The sequence below is a fragment of the Channa argus genome, chromosome 5 (genome assembly GCF_033026475.1).
Source record: "Channa argus isolate prfri chromosome 5, Channa argus male v1.0, whole genome shotgun sequence".
Taxonomy (NCBI): domain Eukaryota; kingdom Metazoa; phylum Chordata; class Actinopteri; order Anabantiformes; family Channidae; genus Channa; species Channa argus.
In genome coordinates, this window is record NC_090201.1 from 15,037,824 (window position 1) to 15,054,002 (window position 16,179).

Consider the following 16,179-nt stretch of genomic DNA (forward strand, 5'->3'; position numbering starts at 1 on the left):
GAATGCTTCTGATTTTTTTTTTTTTCAGTAGATCAACCACATTATTTCCCATATTTTCACAATTTATTTTTATGGTCAATTTTTCTCCAAAACTATTTTACTTGTCAGACATTTTAAAATGTAATTATATGTTGCAGAAGTAAAACGAAACCTATGTTTGTTGTGTTGCTGAGATTATACATACTCTCAATGGCAGATTAACGTTGTTTTTACACTTATTTCTAGATTTAGAGCCTGCCCTCCTTTGCATCAGACACTCCACCCAACCCCTTCTCATACCAACGATAACCTTTTACCCAGAGAGATGCTATAGGATCAGAGCAGGGCTGGTGCAGAGCAGAGCTATGTGATTCGTGCATATTCAGGGATATGGTGAGATGACAGAGAGTACTGACACTATTGGTTATGACTCGAGTCAGTAGGAGGAGCCTTTGACAATGAGGACACATTCACAGTAACAGATCGGAGTGGAAGAATGGAGGTGCACAACACCAGCGGACATAGTGAGTTTCTGAATGAAGCCCCCATTTTTTAAAGATATTGTACAACTTTTCACAAGGCACTTGAAAGGATAATTCTATTTGAGTGAGTTTGTCTATGGTACTGTGCAAGTTTGTGTAGTTGTATGTTGGATTGTTTGAGTGAATTGGTGTTTGACTTCTTTGTTTCACTTGATCTTGTGTCTAAAGTTGCTTGCTTCCTAGGATGCGTCCCTTAATGTTTTCTTTACTGTTAAATCAAGCTGTCTGTTTTTGTATGTTAGGTTTAGTGTTAAATTCCTATGTGCTGACAGTTCACAGACTTACATTTCCTGAAACCTGCCATTTTTCTAATGTATGTATCAAGTACATAGAGATGTACAAAAAAGAACAAAGGATTCCCTTTGGCTATTCTCTGGGTGTATGAATAATCTTCATCCTGATATTACCCATTGCAGCATCACAATTCATTTGCTTAAATATGAATATATTCTCTTGCAGATGGTGCCTGTTCTGCACAGACTGACAGTCATGGGAGCAAATAAAAGTCACAAACACTCGAGCAGTGCACTGACGTGCAGAGTCATGAAAGACGTGTATAATGGATTTTAAATGATTTGACCAGCTGCTGAAAACATCACCCACAAAGTCTGTTCTTGGTGCCAAGCCTTTGCACAGGATGGCATCCACTGTCCCCTGTGGTATACTCAGCCCCTCGCCTCCCCCTCCAGCTGTCTGGCCTCCTCTAGACTTCGCACTTGGCGCTCTTGCCTGCTGTGCAGCCTGTGTGTTCACCAATCCTTTGGAGGTTGTGAAGACCCGCCTACAGCTCCAGGGAGAGCTGCGAGCACAGGGATCCTACCAGAGGCACTACCGAGGAGTCCTGCAGGCCCTTTGGGTGGTGGGCCGCACAGATGGGCTCCGGGGTCTGCAGAAGGGCCTCTCAGTCGGGCTGATCTACCAAGGTGTGATGAATGGTGTGAGGCTTGGCTCCTACTCCTATTGCGAAACACTGGGTATCACCTTGTTCCCCGGGGGGAGTCTGGTGGCAGGGGCAGGGGCTGGGGCGCTGGGTGCCCTCATTGCCTCACCTGCTTACCTAGTAAGTTAAAAAGTTTTTTCTGAATAGTGTTGTCACTACAGTCATAAGTTTTAGTTTTAGTTTAGTTTTAACTTATCCAACTAGCGCCTCACCGTGTCGGTGAGTTGGAATTTTAATTACGTGACTTTTTAGTTTTTAGAAGTCAGAAGATGTAAAACTTTACAGAATTTGGCAACAAAGGCGTAATGATTGCAGAAAAAAAGCTTTGTGTAGTAGCCATTTTGTTTTCCTAATTCCTACCCTGGTATTTGTCTTGTAGTACCATGATGCATATCGCAAACACATTACATTACAAAATACCTGTTAACAAAAATAAATTACGGGAACTTTAAAAGTTACATTTGGTATAAATAGTTACTCTGTTTGTAGGTAATTTGGATTTTTGGATTAAGATTCTCCTTGACTCCTCTTCTCTGTAGATACTTAAATCAGCCACTGTGTCAGCCACTGAAGTTACATTGGTGTCTGTTGTACAGTATCTCTTACTTTGTGTGTGGTCAAAAACACAACCTATTAGGAAACAGTAACCCTTTGTACTACTAACAGTCAATCGTGTGATAAGGTTACACAGACTCAGCATCTTACACTCCTTACACATGTTAAATAAAACCAGATACGTTAATTAACAGTCAAACAACTGACATGTGTTTATGATATTTAATTGTCTTGTGACTCAAAAAGAAAATACAATACGCAAAAAGTTTCAGCGCAGCACACATACACAAACGAACATCATCTACTATATACAAAAAACAGTTTGCATCTATTGGATGTTTCCTTTAGAACAAACTCTTAATAGAACCAGTTTGGTCACTCTCAGTCAAGTTGTACTGACACTTCCCATACAGGGTAATAAAATATTAAGAATGTCACACTTTTTAGAAATCAAAGGCACAAATAGCAAAGCTCAAACGTGGACTTCCAAACCAACAGCATTTGGCCTGCCAGTACACAAGGGCACACCAGCTCAGTTTCAAAGGCATCTCTACATATAAATGTATTTTTATGCAGTATGAGATCTCTTGAGACAAACTTATATTACATGGGTGTGTTTGGTGGATAGGGGTCATGGACAACATGTAGTTTGATAAGTCAAATGGTGTCTTGTTTATTTGGACAAGTACAGCTGTAATATATCACTTTCCCACACCCCTGTCCCCACGCCATCCACAAACATTCAGGGTTTTCAAGATAGACAGCTTTATTGTACTTCTATAAAACCAGGTGCAAAGTTTATTTACTAATCATCTTTTCACCTTAACACAAACCTTGCATATCAGCATCTTGATTTACTGCATGCTTTCATGAATTTCCTCTGGATGTCCCTTTTTTTACAGAACAGGTGTACAGCTGTTGTTTTTCTGCGTAAATGTCAATACATTTTAAATAATTTTATCTTTTTCATGGTCATGGCAATATTGTGTAATGGTGTGTCTACATTTGGGTCTCTAAATATATGCTGCACATTGCTCCAACCTACAGCATACCCACTGCTTCCAAAAATATACAGTATCTTGGCTCCTTGTTCAGTAAACTGGTCATAAATAAAGGAAGGAGGAAAGAAATGTGGATTAGAGAGTTTGATCAATATGTGTTGTGCAAATGAATCACTGATTAGTTTCTGACAAAGAGCATGTTGCTTAACTGATACCTTGTGAACATGCACAAAATCGCCTGTAATTATTTAATAAAGCTGGCATGTAACTCTGGTTATACAACTTAGTGACAAGTCTGGTTTTACTTGTGCTTGGATTCATTTTTGGCAAAGTATTTACAAAACCCTGTTGTATAAAATGAATGCACATTAAAACTATATGTGCTGGTTTCTCCATAGATTAAGACACATCTGCAGGCTCAAACTGTGGAAGCTATAGCAGTAGGTCATCAGCATAACCATCTGGTAAGAAGAATACATTCAATGTAACTCTCACTATGTTTACTATACCTATTACAAATGTATTTAAGTAATAAGTTTAGTATTTCTCTCTCTTTCTAACTCTTTTAATCTTATTCATACAATCATTTCATAGCAAAAAAATCATCTCAAGGTACTTTACTCCTTAGAGAGGAGCTTGATAGCTAAAGGTTTTGCGTCCCATTCTACGTTTGGAAACTCTGGGCACCACAAGTTGACCTCTAACATGAGAGCAAAGTTGCAGAACATGGCAATACTATTGTTTGAGCTATTAGTTTTTTAAGCATATAACTTGTATATTTTATGTGTTCCACAATGAAATGAAAAAATAAAGCACAAGACCCAGTGGTGTCATTGCCATAAACATACCTTTAAACAAACAAATGGCTGCTATAATGGGATGCCTTGTGCCTATGTGTGTAACTTATTTTAATGACAATAGACAAGCAAAAACAGAGTTCTGCGTTTGTTTCCTTCTCTTTCAGGGGGTCTCTGATGCCTTTGTTACAATCTATAGAAGAGAGGGTTTGATTGGTCTTTGGAGGGGTGTGAACGGGGCTGTGCCTCGAGTCATGGTGGGATCAGCTGCTCAACTGGCAACTTTCACCACAGCCAAGAACTGGGTGTCACATTCCCAGGTAGATGTTTTAAACAGCCCATATTTTTAGACAGCACATGAAACTAAACAATCGCTGTCTTTCTTTCCTTGCAGTGGTTTAGTCCAAACAGCAGGCTCACGGCTTTGATAGCTGCCATGATCAGTGGTGTTGCTGTGGCCATCAGCATGACGCCTTTTGATGTTATTAGTACGAGGCTCTACAACCAGCCAGTGGATGAGTTTCAAAGAGTGAGTTTAAATCTGTCCTAATGTAATAAATATTACATTTTCTGTCTAAAATTAATAATGAGTTAATAGAAAATTAATGAACCAATAGCAATGGAGACACAACCAGCCAGTGGATGAGTTTCAAAGAGTGAGTTTAAATCTGTCCTAATGTAATAAATATTACATTTTCTGTCTAAAATTAATAATGAGTTAATAGAAAATTAATGAACCAATAGCAATGGAGACTTAGTGATTTCCTTTTTTCTTTCAGGGACAACTGTACCAGGGCTTTTCAGACTGTGTGCTAAAGGTGTGGCGAGCTGAGGGCCCACTGGGGTTGTATAAAGGTATGGGTCCTGTCTTCCTGCGCTTGGCCCCACACACAGTGCTCAGCATGCTGTTCTGGGATCTGATGAGGCAACAGGCAATAAAGGACAAACAAAGCCAGGAAAGTAACTGAAGTTTCAATTCACCCATTCACACACACTCACACCGATGGTGGTGGCTGCCATGCCAGGTGCTCACCTGACCCACCAGGAGCAACTTGCAGTTCAGTGTCTTGCCCAAGGACACTTCGACACGTAGCCGGTATCTAGGATCGAACCACTGACCCTGTGGGACTTGGACAACCAACTAAGCTACAGCTGCGCTTGTATTTTCCAAAGTGTATGTTCCAAAATGTTATTTTAAGACTCTTTCTGTCCCAGGAGGACTTGATAATGATGGACACAATTTGCACAGACATTTTAATCAACTGTCAGGTTTTATCTTAAAATACTTCAAATGATGAATTTAAAAGTATGTCTCTTTGGGAAATGGGTTGCAAACAGTTTTCCACGTTTATAATACAATGTGTCTCCAGTGGTCTTTTCATGGTCAGTTGTGTAAAGACATACATTTGCTAGAATTTTTTTTTGTATCCTCTGTGGCAAAAGCTCTGCATCTTTGAAATACACAATATTTAAGAAGCATTGTAAGCATTGTGTGATTTTACTTTGATTCAGTTAAATGTTGTCTGACTACTCTGTAAACCTAATTATCCTTTTGAGAGGACTTTTAGTCTCTTTCATCAGGAAATTGATTAGATGGACAGCCACAGTCAAATCTCATTTGACCCTTGGAACTAAAGGATGAGGATCCGTCAGAATTGAAGAAGCTAAGCCATTGTGAACCTTCACATTTACCAAACTTTTACCAAAGGTTTGGATCACAGGAATTTGGCATAGACTAACTTGCTCTTCATTTGGCGGTAGCAAGATTGAGGGATTAATGCTTTGTGTGTGTCACCTTGAAGGCCTAAAATGATTTTTCTCTTTCCTTGGATCCTGGGAAGTTCTGAATGGACGGCTTTTGGTTCAAACCCACTCGAGAGCTTTCTTCAAGGTCAGATAACTTGTGTTTTTCTTACTTTGTGGAATAAAAAGCTCTTTTTACATAGTTTTTACATACCTTTTACTTACCTTTTTTGTTTCAAAGGTCTTGTGGGTGCATGTGGAATATCAGTGCTATGCAACTTGTTGAGAGTTTATTACTTCATTGAAACTTGCAAGTAAGTTTGTGCCTAAAAAATACAACAATTATCAAACTTTCAGGAGCAGTAGTGTTACTCTCTAATTTCCCCTCCACACAGTAATTCTGAATCAGAAACTAAGCAGAGGTCATCCTCACCAAGAAGTTTTTTGACAGTTAGCTGGAGAGCAGCACTCCAGTTCTGGTTCCTGACTGTCCTCCTGTCTTTGGTGGGATCAAGGGTTTGTTCTCTCATAGTGCTGGAGTTTACTGTCAGAGCTGTTTCCACCTGGACATCAGCAGGACTGGTGAGGTCCTCAAATATGTGACCAGACCATCAGATTTAACATTAATTGTTTTATTTTACATCTGTTCAAAGTATTTGTGTTTAGCATATTTGTTCCCATATCCTATTCCCTTTAGGATGCTTATAACAGAAGCCCAGACCTCCTCATGATCCAGTGCCAGTTTTCCCTGGGTTGTGGTCTGACCTGTACTCTGGTCTTCCTCCATCAGGGGGCTCCACATAGTTCCCTCAGCTTGTTTCTGGCAGCTGCTCTGAGCTGGGCACTGGCAAGCATCAGTCACAGTCTGTGGAGCCATGTGGCGAAACTCTACCCACTGCATAGCACAGAGCGGTATTGTGGGAAATGCATCAGCCTCCTGACCTCTGGACACAACATAATGGCTTCATTGCAAAGAGTGGTTGTCTTGGCATTTGCTCTAGCAACTGTGGCTGCCACCGCTACAGTTTACGACCACTTCCTGGTCCAGAAGGAAGCTCTAAGGTTTTGGATTCCTCTTACTCTCTGCTACACTACGCTGGTGGTCTATGTTCCAGGTGATGGTCAGCGCAGTTATGTAGAAAATTATAACTTTTAAATTAGTTTGGCCTGCCATGAATGGTGACAAAACAAGATATAGCAGCCAACATAATTAGTGACATGTTGCAAAAGTTATTGCAACACTAACACACAAACTAGGTAATACATATTCCAGTAGGAAAACAAGTGCATCACTAACAACTATGAAACAATGTTTATTAAACACAACTTTTTTCATTTTATGCAGAGAATCAGCAACATCAGGCCAGCACAGATGCCCTCTTGCACACTGCATTCCGGCGACTGGGAGCCTTGCTAGTTCTCATGCTGACAGTGGGTGACTGGTCTGATGTCCTCCACGTCCTCATCACTTTCCTGGGGGAAACCGTGTGTCTGCTGCCTTCTCAAGACCTGCTGGAAGATGTGTTAGAGGTCTGTATGAAAAATCTGGGATTTTATTAATAAATTCCGTATTTTTTGATTCATTATATAACTTTTAATTGTCAATACATGACATTCACTTTTATGCTTAATTTTTAGGATGAAGAAGTGTTTGGCTCGAGTAATAAACAAAACTCCAGTCACAAAGCACAGGAACACACAAGGAAATTGCCAGCAGATGACAGTTGATAGTGCACCTGAAGTCTACCTAAAAAAATTGTAAGATTCAAGGGTATCATCAATAAAATGATTATTGAGGCCTCACTGTTATTGCCTGTTACTGAATATCACAGCTGTCTTTAAATGGAGGAAAGATTGGATTATACACCACATCACAGCTGCTGCTTTTTTTCTGATATTAACTCAACACATACTCGCTCAGAATATTAGTAGCATCAGCAAGTGTTAATTATTGAAATATTTAAGTTTGCTATGTTAATATACTTTTTGCAAAGGAGGCACAAATGTAAAAGAGATAAACTCAATACTGTGTATCAGTACAGTACTAATGTAATACTGTTATGTTAATACTAATACAGATCAGCAGGAAGTAATGGAAGGTATACAGTGTAAAAAGGTTAGGACTATAAAAGTCAAGTTATACCCTGAACAAGTATGGTTCAGGGTGTAAAGTATTTACTTCCAGCCCTCACTACTAAATTTGAGATTCCTATTAAAGATGCGTTTTGCATTGGCTTAACTGGATCATGAGGAGTGCAGCATGGTGGTGGAGTAATTAGTGCTGCTGCCTCCCAGCTAGAAGTTCACCAGTCAACCAGCTGTCTGATGTCTTTCTGTATGGAGTTGGCATGTTCTCCCCATCGCTGCATGGGTGTCCTCTAAGTACTCTGGCTTCCTCCCACAATCCAAAGACATGCATGTTAGGTCAATTAGTGAAATTGTTCGTGTGTGTGAAAGTCCGCATGAATGTTTGCCTGTGTGTGTATCTTTGTGTTAGCTCTAAGATAGACTGGTGACCTGTCCAGGATGTACCCTGCCTCTCCTTCAATGACAGCTGAGATAGGCTCCAGCCCTCCACAACCCTGTAGTTCAGTTGGTAAGGCAATTGTCTACAGACTCCAGGGTCAGTGGTTCGATTCCCGGTCCCTCCTGGCTACATCTCAATGTGTCTTTGGGCAAGACTCCAAGTTGCCCCTGGTGGGTCAGGTGAGCACCTTGCATGGCAGCCACTGTCATTGTTGCGTGAGTGAATCAGATGATTATAAGCAGCACTGCATAAAAATGCTATGTAAGCGGCCATTTACCAACACTGAACAGGATAAGCAATTACAGATAATGGATGGATGCAGATTATGAGAAATGCTTCCTTTATGAATAATAGCTGGAAATAATTGATGAATATTTATTCAAGGAGAAGGAACTCACAATTTGTTATTAGTTCACACTTTAAAATGTGTGCAGTTTTAAAGAAGCAGGCATGTAGGTGTCAGGGGAGTCTAATGAAAGACATTGTCCAGCTGTATAATGGGAAATGTAGTAGCGCCTAAAAGGCTGATTATCTTTGTTTGTGTCGCAAAGTTTAGTAGCAATTTCAATCTTTCTCTCAAATCATACAATTTTATTGCTGAAGTACTTCTTCCACTGTTACTTTTGGAAAAAAGCTACTTTTTTACTTTTACTTGGGCAATGTTCAGCAAAGTTACGGAATATTAGGGTAAACTTTGTCCGTCACTGCAGATTTTTTATAACTAGGAAATCAGCAGCAAGTGTAAATGTGGACATGTAATTGTTGTTTTTCCTATCTGCTGTGTTTCTTCCTGTTCCCTTTCCCTTTATTCATTTCATTCTCTTTCCATTGTTGTCCTGCACATCCACTAAACAGTTAAAAATTAAAGAATGAACTTTAATAAAGTATTGTTATTTTTGTGAGGAAACTGAAAAGTTGTGCTGTTAGAAGCACTGAAGAGGTTCAGAGGGTTTAATGAGGATTTGGGCTGTTGGGGGAGCAGAGTGTGGAGATCTGGGGATTGTGTCATTAGTAGGCATGCCCCCTCCTGCAGCTGTGACATCACTGCAGCATTCCTTTCCACAGAGCTGAAACAACAGAGACCCCCATCACTCTCTTTATCTCCACCTCCTGTTAACCCTCTCTCATACATTCCCACCTAACTCTTCTCATTACTCAACATAAAGTTTTTCATACCATCCTCGTCTTTCAGTTTTAGGAAAGGAGTAGAAGTGGGCTGGCTCCAAAAACTAACCGCAATATTTGCTGATCAGCAGAGCTGATACTGCTTAAAGGAGAGCTGCACGCACAACAAAGCACCTTTTTCATAGCTCTCGCAGACATCACTCACTGTTCCCCCTCTCCTGATATATCAACATCTCCTATTGCACAATGCCCTGATTCACTGCACTGCAATTCTGCTGCTGCTGTCAAGTTGAACAGAAAAGCTTCAGCAGGAGTGGAGATGTAGTCCACTACACACAATCAGACAAGGAGTTCTGCTCTGGATGTCTGTAAAGCACAAAAGGAAGAAATGTCATGAGACACTGATGGTGAGTCAAGGCTAAAGTGATATAATGTAGTGGGGGAAGGGAAAAGGAAAAGAGGGAGAAGAAAAAAGGAGGCAGACTCAATGAGGGAGGTAGGGAAAATAAAGCTGACAGAACAATAAGGCAGAGCTGCACAGGAAAGAGAAAGAGGACAGTTTTAGCAAGAGAGCTGCTAGAAAAGGCAGGTACAGTCACATCCTGCTGGCATACTAAAGATATAGAAGTGGGAGGTGGATGTGTGTCTGCACTTGTCTATTTAGGGTGAAATCCTTTTGAGAAACTTTATGATACTGTGTATTGCAGCTGCAAAACGTCTGACTGTGTACTCTGGCAAAGATTGCACAACAGTTGCATGACTTAGTATGAGTGTGTGTCTACGTGCATGCTAGTGTATGTGCCTGCCTGCCAAGTTTTCATAGAGTATGAATGTGTCATGTTTTTTACTGCCTGAGATTAACAGTTCACCTTTTACGGTTGGGAGGGAGGTGGTATTGTCATTCAGCCAGACAAGGAGGAGGGGTCAACAGTCCACAGAACTCGGGAGGGAGTTAGAGAAGGAAAAGGAGTGGCTTTCTGCAGATAGTTGTCCTCACTGCCGGAGTAAATTCTGGACAAGGCTTACAGGAGGTAAAACAAACTAGAAGTTCTGCGAAAGAAGAAAAGACAGAGCTGCCCTCACAACAAATGGTCTAACAGGTAGAGAACAGTAGAATTTGTGTGTGTGTGTGTGTGCGGGGGGGACGGATCTCATTATGGATAATGAGAACTGTGACTGTGTGAATTTACCTCTAAAGTTAGCTACCACACGACAATATTGACTGAAAGGCTGTGTAAAAACATGATTGAGGTGGTAGTAATAGAATGTAATATTTGCTATGTTTTTATATCCTTAGTTCTTTCAAAGGATTAAAGTAAGATTTTTGATCCTATGATTGTCATTTTAAACAGGACTGTAAAACAGTCATGGCAACAGCAGCTTCACCAAAAAGGATGGTGTCCTCTGTCTTCATCACTCTGGCGTCTCCTTACCGAGCCACTGTGACACAGCAGCAGCCTACCCTCCAAGCTCACAGTGACCCAGCAGGAGAAAAACAGCACACTGCGATGCGAGTCGGCCCAAGTGACAGCACCCATGCCTCCGGTCATAAGAAAGATAACCACTCACCATCTGATTCTTACGGCAGTGTAGACCCCAAAGATTGGAAACACACAGGGGCCCTGGCCCGAGCCTCAGACCCTCAGTGTCCTAAACCTGCCCAGCCTCGATCCAACAGAGGAAAGCAACAAGAAAAAAACAGAGGTGGTGCAGGTATCCAAAACTACATTTTTATTTCATCTTGAATTTAATGTACAGCAGTGCACTTGATAAAACTCCTAAAATATCTTGAGAAATTTACCTCACACTCTATGGATGGAGTTTTATCATGTTTCAGAAATCAGTTTTTAAAGTACTCGTTGAGGTCATGTGATATCGATTTATATATCCCAAAAAGAAAGGGCTTTTTTTCAGGCCCCTCAGATATGGATCAGGTTTTATGGCTTTTCTGCTCGTCATTCTGATTAGGAACTGCACTGAAATAACAATGTAAAAGTCTGCTGGTCTTGGTGAATACTACTCCATGTGTGGAAAAAGTTGTAGAAACCCTGTTGGGCTCCAGTGGAGCTGCATTACATCGAAGAGAATGTGTTAATGATGTCAGTAATTTAGACATTTAGACATTAATTGATGAGTAAACCATGTTATAAATGTGCAATGCTAAATCATTATAGTATTCTTAAAACTGGAAATATGACTAACCAGGATTTGGGATTTTACTGTATGTTACTAGGTTGGAAACTCTAAAGTGTTATCTAAAGAACAGTTAGTAAATTTAATTGAATCTGCATTCCTGATTTAAGAAGTGCAGTAATTTTAGCTCAACTATACATGAGTTGTAAAAGAACTGCAAAACAAAGCATCTTAGGAAAAAGTTCAGTTCTTTCACAGAAAAAGCTAGTGTAAAGGATTTTTTTGGGTAGATTTCTACTTGAAACAAACCTTTTCTTGCCAAACAGAACTCTTCCCTTCCCCTCCTCCACTGCCTCCCTCTGCTGCGCGGCCTTCATCTCTGGGAAGAGTGCTCTTTGAAGAACCAGCATGTCCACCTCCTCCTCCTGCCCAGACAGCGCTCTCCTACCCTCTGACCCCAGGCCAGCAGCCACTTTACAACAGAGAAGTATGCTTGACTTCTTTTACTATGTCACTCAGAGTCAGTCACCTTTGTATCACCCATATCTTCATATGGTATTTTTTTTTTACTGTTTTACTGTTTTTTAAAACCCAATGTTCCTTCCTTAGCTTTGACTTAAAGAAAACAAGCCATTTTTTCCCACAGTGAAGGATGACAACTTTCCACAACTTTTACAGATACTGTATTATGTTCAACAGTGGTTGTAAAAAATAATCTGGAAAACACTCTTCATGGTGGTACAACAGCTGTCTTTTAGATACAGCTTTGTAGTCAAACAAACTATAAAGTGCACATATTTTCCTTTAACAAATAACTTTTTCCAAATTGTTGATTTTGTTTTGCAAAAATATTTTGTTCCCATAATTACTGACCCATCTCTGTGTACAAAGATTGAAACTACAAATAAGGAAAGGGTGGCTAAGTTTCAAAGATAAATTAGAGTTTCCCTGTTTGACAGCAATCTTTTTTGAGTACATATAACAATGTTTCCCACAATTTATACTGTAGTTTGCATGTTTTCGTTGTATTTGATATCTGGACTACCCCAAACAGTGAATTCTTTAAAAGGCACCACATTTTATTTCTGCAAACTTAGTTATCCCTATCCATTTTTAAAAGTTTTATGAGGTTTTATTTGCAATTTACATGTTAAATATAGAGAATCTAGAAATTGATTTGACACTGTGTTTCATTTCATCCCTATATATCTTATAATAATAATAGAGCTTGAAAAAGTGTCTATGATTTGCCTTTCTTATTTCTTTTCTTTTTTTTCAAGCACAAAAATTACCCATTTAATCCTATAAAAAAGGATACACAATCCCTGTGTTTCTATAAAATTTATTGTCAAAATACAAAAGTAAAAGCAGTATTTGAGATGTCTGGAGCAAGTTGTTTAAAAAGGCAACAGAAAAAAGGGAGAGTGAAACAAAATTTCAGTGCCCATAAAACCTGACACATTTTGAAAATTATTGCATATTGGCATATTGGTAAACCACAGTGTTGATTTTTTTGGATGAATTTTAAGTTGTAACCTTTTACCTTCACAGCCACTCTTAGCCTTAATGCTAAATGCTGTGGTTCACATTATGAGGCTAAACTCAACTGAAAAGTTTTTTTCTGTTGAAAGTTTCCTATTACCTTAACAATGTGCTTTAAATTTAAGGTGGAAACAAAGACACCAGCTAGTGTGTCAAACCAAGATGAACGATCCCACGGGGTGCATAGAAAGAGCCCAGACACGAGCAGTAACAGTAGAGGTAACACAATCGCTGCTTACACATTTACCACTTTAATCTGTTGGCAGCCCACATATTATCATAACCTGCTTTGGCTTTTTTATGTTTGTGTACAATACAGAGGTGTGTGGTTTCTGCCGGAAGCCCGTGGCTCTTTCTGAGCCTGTGATAGAAGCCCTAAACAGGACATACCATGATGGGTGCTTCCAGTGTAGATCTTGTCACATTCCTCTAGCTGGAAAACAGTACTACAACAAGGCAGGAATCCCACTCTGCGAAGACTGTTACCAGGTAGACTTAAGCAACTTTCTCTACAGGTTGTGTTCAATGTTTTACACAAATTGTCTTTACCTTCCAAGCTTCCACTGGCCTTTCAAAATCAACTTGCACAAATTTAAAGGTGTTAAATGGTGGAGGCTATTGGTATTGTCTTTTGACTCAGAAATGTATTCAATTAAACATTGGTGTGTGTGTCTTAGGCTAGTCTGGAACTTTGTTGGTTTTGTGGGGAAGTTATCACAGATCATGTCATCCGTGCACTGGAGCGAGCATACCATCTGTCTTGTTTCACCTGTACAACATGTAAACAGCAAATTGGAGAGCAAGCTTTTGCACAGGGAGAAGTTGGAGAAGTGTATTGCCTTCAGGACTATTATAGGTATGAGAATTTAATATAATGGCCGCACAAGAAAAGATTTAGAATTTTAAATTATTTAGTTTTGATTGCTTTTATTTGCTCTTTTATTGTGTTTAATGTCATTATAATGTATATCTTAACCATGTAGGAAAATATGTTCATATCTAAATATATGAAAGATGTTACACAAATTAAATTGCCCTATTTAATATTTCTCTACTATTTTATCCACAAAGGAAGTATGCTCCGAATTGTAGCACCTGTAACCAGCTAATAATCCCCAAAGAGGATGGTACTGACAGCTACACTGTTGAATGTCTCGGGCGTTCCTACCATGAGAACTGCTACAGATGCCAGGTAGGTGTTCTGTGTGTAAATTTACCAGTGTACTGTAAAGACACGCTGAAAAATTTGTAAACACACATTAATCACCACCTGTTAATAGATCTTTCATATTGCACAGGTCTGTTTCATCCAGCTGTCTCCTGAACCAAATGAGCATGGCTGCTATCCTTTAGATGGGAAGATGCTTTGCAAATCTTGCCATCTGAACCTGGTTTCTGGCCAGCACTAACACAGATCTCGTTGCCCAGTAAAACTGCGACTGATGGAGAAGTGCCACAAGTCCAAGATTTAAGAGATGAGAGACTGTGCATGTGCATTTACATAATCCTCTAGGATACAAATGTCATGCATCTTGTTTTCCAACAGAACAACACCAGAATATGGTTATTTTTACAGTATATCATGCGTTGTAAAAATTTTCCTCTTATATACATGATGTATTTGCACTCTTAACTCTATAAAATGGGCAAAATATATTTATTCAACAGATTTCGCAAAAACATATAGCAAGACTATTCTGAATAATTTTTAAATCTCAATCAGTATATTGTTTTCACAAACACAAAACATCTCAACGACTTTCGGCCTGTCCCTTCAGGGGTCGCCACAGCGAAATTTGTTCTACACGTTGATTTGGCGTGGGTTTTTACGCCGAATGGCCTTCCTGCTCCAACCCTCCCATCTTATTCGGGCTCGGGACCGGCACCAAGGTGGCCCTTGGTGACAGGGTGGGGCCACACCTAGTGGGTTAAGATTCGATCCCACAGCCTTGTGCAGCCATCAGACCCCCGTTGTCATGAACACATACACCCTTTCTATAAAAAAATACAAGTTTATATTAAAAAAAACAACTTTTTTTATAAAAGTAAACTAATATATTTTACTTTAAGGCAAGTTTCAACATAAAAGGCATTTGGTAAATTTAACACACAAATTATAAATTAAATTATTGATGAGTAACTGGCAAAACAAAACAAATGGCTATGTTTTCCTGAATATAGAATACAAATTGAAACTCGCTTTTTACAGGGTAGATCTTAAGTATATCAGATTGGCTTGGAGCTGCAGACACTTTGACAGCTGCTTGAATAATTAATGTTAGGATGGTCTGAATGTTTACTCTGCCTGTTTACTTGTAGTTAGTGTAAGAAACCTGGAAACTGACAGAACCTTTACAACATAATGCAAATTATAACAGAGCACAATAACTGAGGCTGATGGGCACATTATGGACCAAAACTTGAAGGTGCTGTGATTACATTCTCTTTTATTGAAATTATATGAAGACTTCCACTGGACCACAGGGCCTCAATTGTGTTTTGCCTCAACACTATTCACATAAAATTGAGACTACAATAGCAATATTGCTATATTATATTTTTGTGTACTCATATTTCTGTGTATCAAAACATTTACTAAAATTTTTTATAGAATAAATAATTTGTCATATTCATCTATTTATCACGTTGCTGTGTAACTGATTCTTCCTTACTTGTGCCACAGTTACCTTGTAATATCATCACCACAAATAGATGCTCTATTGCATAGCTGAATGATGGATAGCATCTTTCCACCAGTTGCAAATGCATATCCTACACAATGTATGTGCTGCTGCAAATTATTTGTATACAAAACACAATTTCTAGATGACAGCATTGACATGACTATATGTGTTGCTTTATGTTTCCCACTGATCAATACTTCAGCTGATCTGGACACTTGTATGACACCTGCCTAGTGAGACAAATCCACACCTGTGTACTAGTGGGACATATATGTTTTTTTTAATTTTTATTTAATGGGTCATGTTAGGAGGATGGAGACTAATTTGTTGTGCTCAATGCATCCCAACATTTCCTCCAGCTTCAATAATCTACTTACAAAGTAATTGGTAAGAACAATTAACAAAGGCCAAATAACCATACAGGTGGCAACAGATTCTAGATGTGATTCACATGCAATAGCCATTACATTTAATTTTTATGCAAGAACAAAAGTTATTAGCACTGCCACCTCACAGCTAGAATTAGCATGTTCTCCCTGTGCTTGAGTGGGCTTCCTCCCACACTCCAAAGACATGCATGTTAGTACAATTGGTGACTCTAAATTGTCTGT

At 39.3% G+C, this 16,179-nt stretch overlaps 3 protein-coding genes across 7 annotated transcripts; all 3 read left to right on the forward strand.

Annotated features, from left to right (window-relative positions):
- Window positions 1-345: 345 nt before the first annotated feature.
- slc25a34 (solute carrier family 25 member 34) lies at window positions 346-4,782 on the forward strand. Of its 2 annotated transcripts, XM_067504443.1 has the most exons (7): window positions 346-503; window positions 981-1,581; window positions 3,416-3,481; window positions 3,982-4,134; window positions 4,209-4,343; window positions 4,432-4,470; window positions 4,594-4,782. In XM_067504443.1, the coding sequence occupies exons 2-7, from the start codon at window positions 1,159-1,161 to the stop codon at window positions 4,780-4,782; spliced, it is 1,005 nt and encodes a 334-aa protein (XP_067360544.1). In that variant the 5' UTR covers window positions 346-503; window positions 981-1,158. The 2 variants fall into 2 exon arrangements, with proteins under 2 accessions (XP_067360544.1, XP_067360545.1); XM_067504444.1 differs by lacking the exon at window positions 4,432-4,470.
- Window positions 4,783-5,566: 784 nt separating this feature from the next.
- LOC137127455 (transmembrane protein 82-like) lies at window positions 5,567-7,360 on the forward strand. The gene is made up of 6 exons (XM_067504442.1): window positions 5,567-5,705; window positions 5,799-5,871; window positions 5,953-6,139; window positions 6,255-6,672; window positions 6,903-7,087; window positions 7,196-7,360. Exons 1-6 carry the CDS (start codon window positions 5,624-5,626, stop codon window positions 7,283-7,285), a joined length of 1,035 nt encoding a protein of 344 aa, XP_067360543.1. The 5' UTR covers window positions 5,567-5,623; the 3' UTR covers window positions 7,286-7,360.
- A 723-nt stretch (window positions 7,361-8,083) lies between these two features.
- fblim1 (filamin binding LIM protein 1) lies at window positions 8,084-15,521 on the forward strand. Of its 4 annotated transcripts, none has more exons than XM_067504438.1 (8): window positions 8,084-8,263; window positions 10,562-10,922; window positions 11,669-11,829; window positions 13,010-13,103; window positions 13,204-13,373; window positions 13,562-13,740; window positions 13,956-14,076; window positions 14,183-15,521. In XM_067504438.1, the coding sequence occupies exons 1-8, from the start codon at window positions 8,084-8,086 to the stop codon at window positions 14,291-14,293; spliced, it is 1,377 nt and encodes a 458-aa protein (XP_067360539.1). In that variant the 3' UTR covers window positions 14,294-15,521. The 4 variants fall into 4 exon arrangements, with proteins under 4 accessions (XP_067360539.1, XP_067360540.1, XP_067360541.1 ...); XM_067504439.1 differs by having other exon boundaries at window positions 10,562-10,913; XM_067504440.1 differs by lacking the exon at window positions 8,084-8,263 and adding an exon at window positions 9,490-9,616.
- The last annotated feature ends 658 nt before the right edge of the window (window positions 15,522-16,179 follow it).

Coding starts and splice junctions, on each gene's coding strand:
- slc25a34 (XM_067504443.1), top strand. CDS start 1,159: ATGGCATCCACTGTCCCCTGTGGTATACTCAGCCCCTCGCCTCCCCCT. Junction 1,582..3,415: donor TTGCCTCACCTGCTTACCTA/GTAAGTTAAAAA, acceptor GTTTCTCCATAG/ATTAAGACACATCTGCAGGC. Junction 3,482..3,981: donor GTCATCAGCATAACCATCTG/GTAAGAAGAATA, acceptor CTTCTCTTTCAG/GGGGTCTCTGATGCCTTTGT.
- fblim1 (XM_067504438.1), top strand. CDS start 8,084: ATGTACCCTGCCTCTCCTTCAATGACAGCTGAGATAGGCTCCAGCCCT. Junction 10,923..11,668: donor AAAAAACAGAGGTGGTGCAG/GTATCCAAAACT, acceptor CTTGCCAAACAG/AACTCTTCCCTTCCCCTCCT. Junction 14,077..14,182: donor AGAACTGCTACAGATGCCAG/GTAGGTGTTCTG, acceptor CATATTGCACAG/GTCTGTTTCATCCAGCTGTC.
- LOC137127455 (XM_067504442.1), top strand. CDS start 5,624: ATGATTTTTCTCTTTCCTTGGATCCTGGGAAGTTCTGAATGGACGGCT. Junction 5,706..5,798: donor ACTCGAGAGCTTTCTTCAAG/GTCAGATAACTT, acceptor TTTGTTTCAAAG/GTCTTGTGGGTGCATGTGGA. Junction 6,673..6,902: donor GCTGGTGGTCTATGTTCCAG/GTGATGGTCAGC, acceptor CATTTTATGCAG/AGAATCAGCAACATCAGGCC.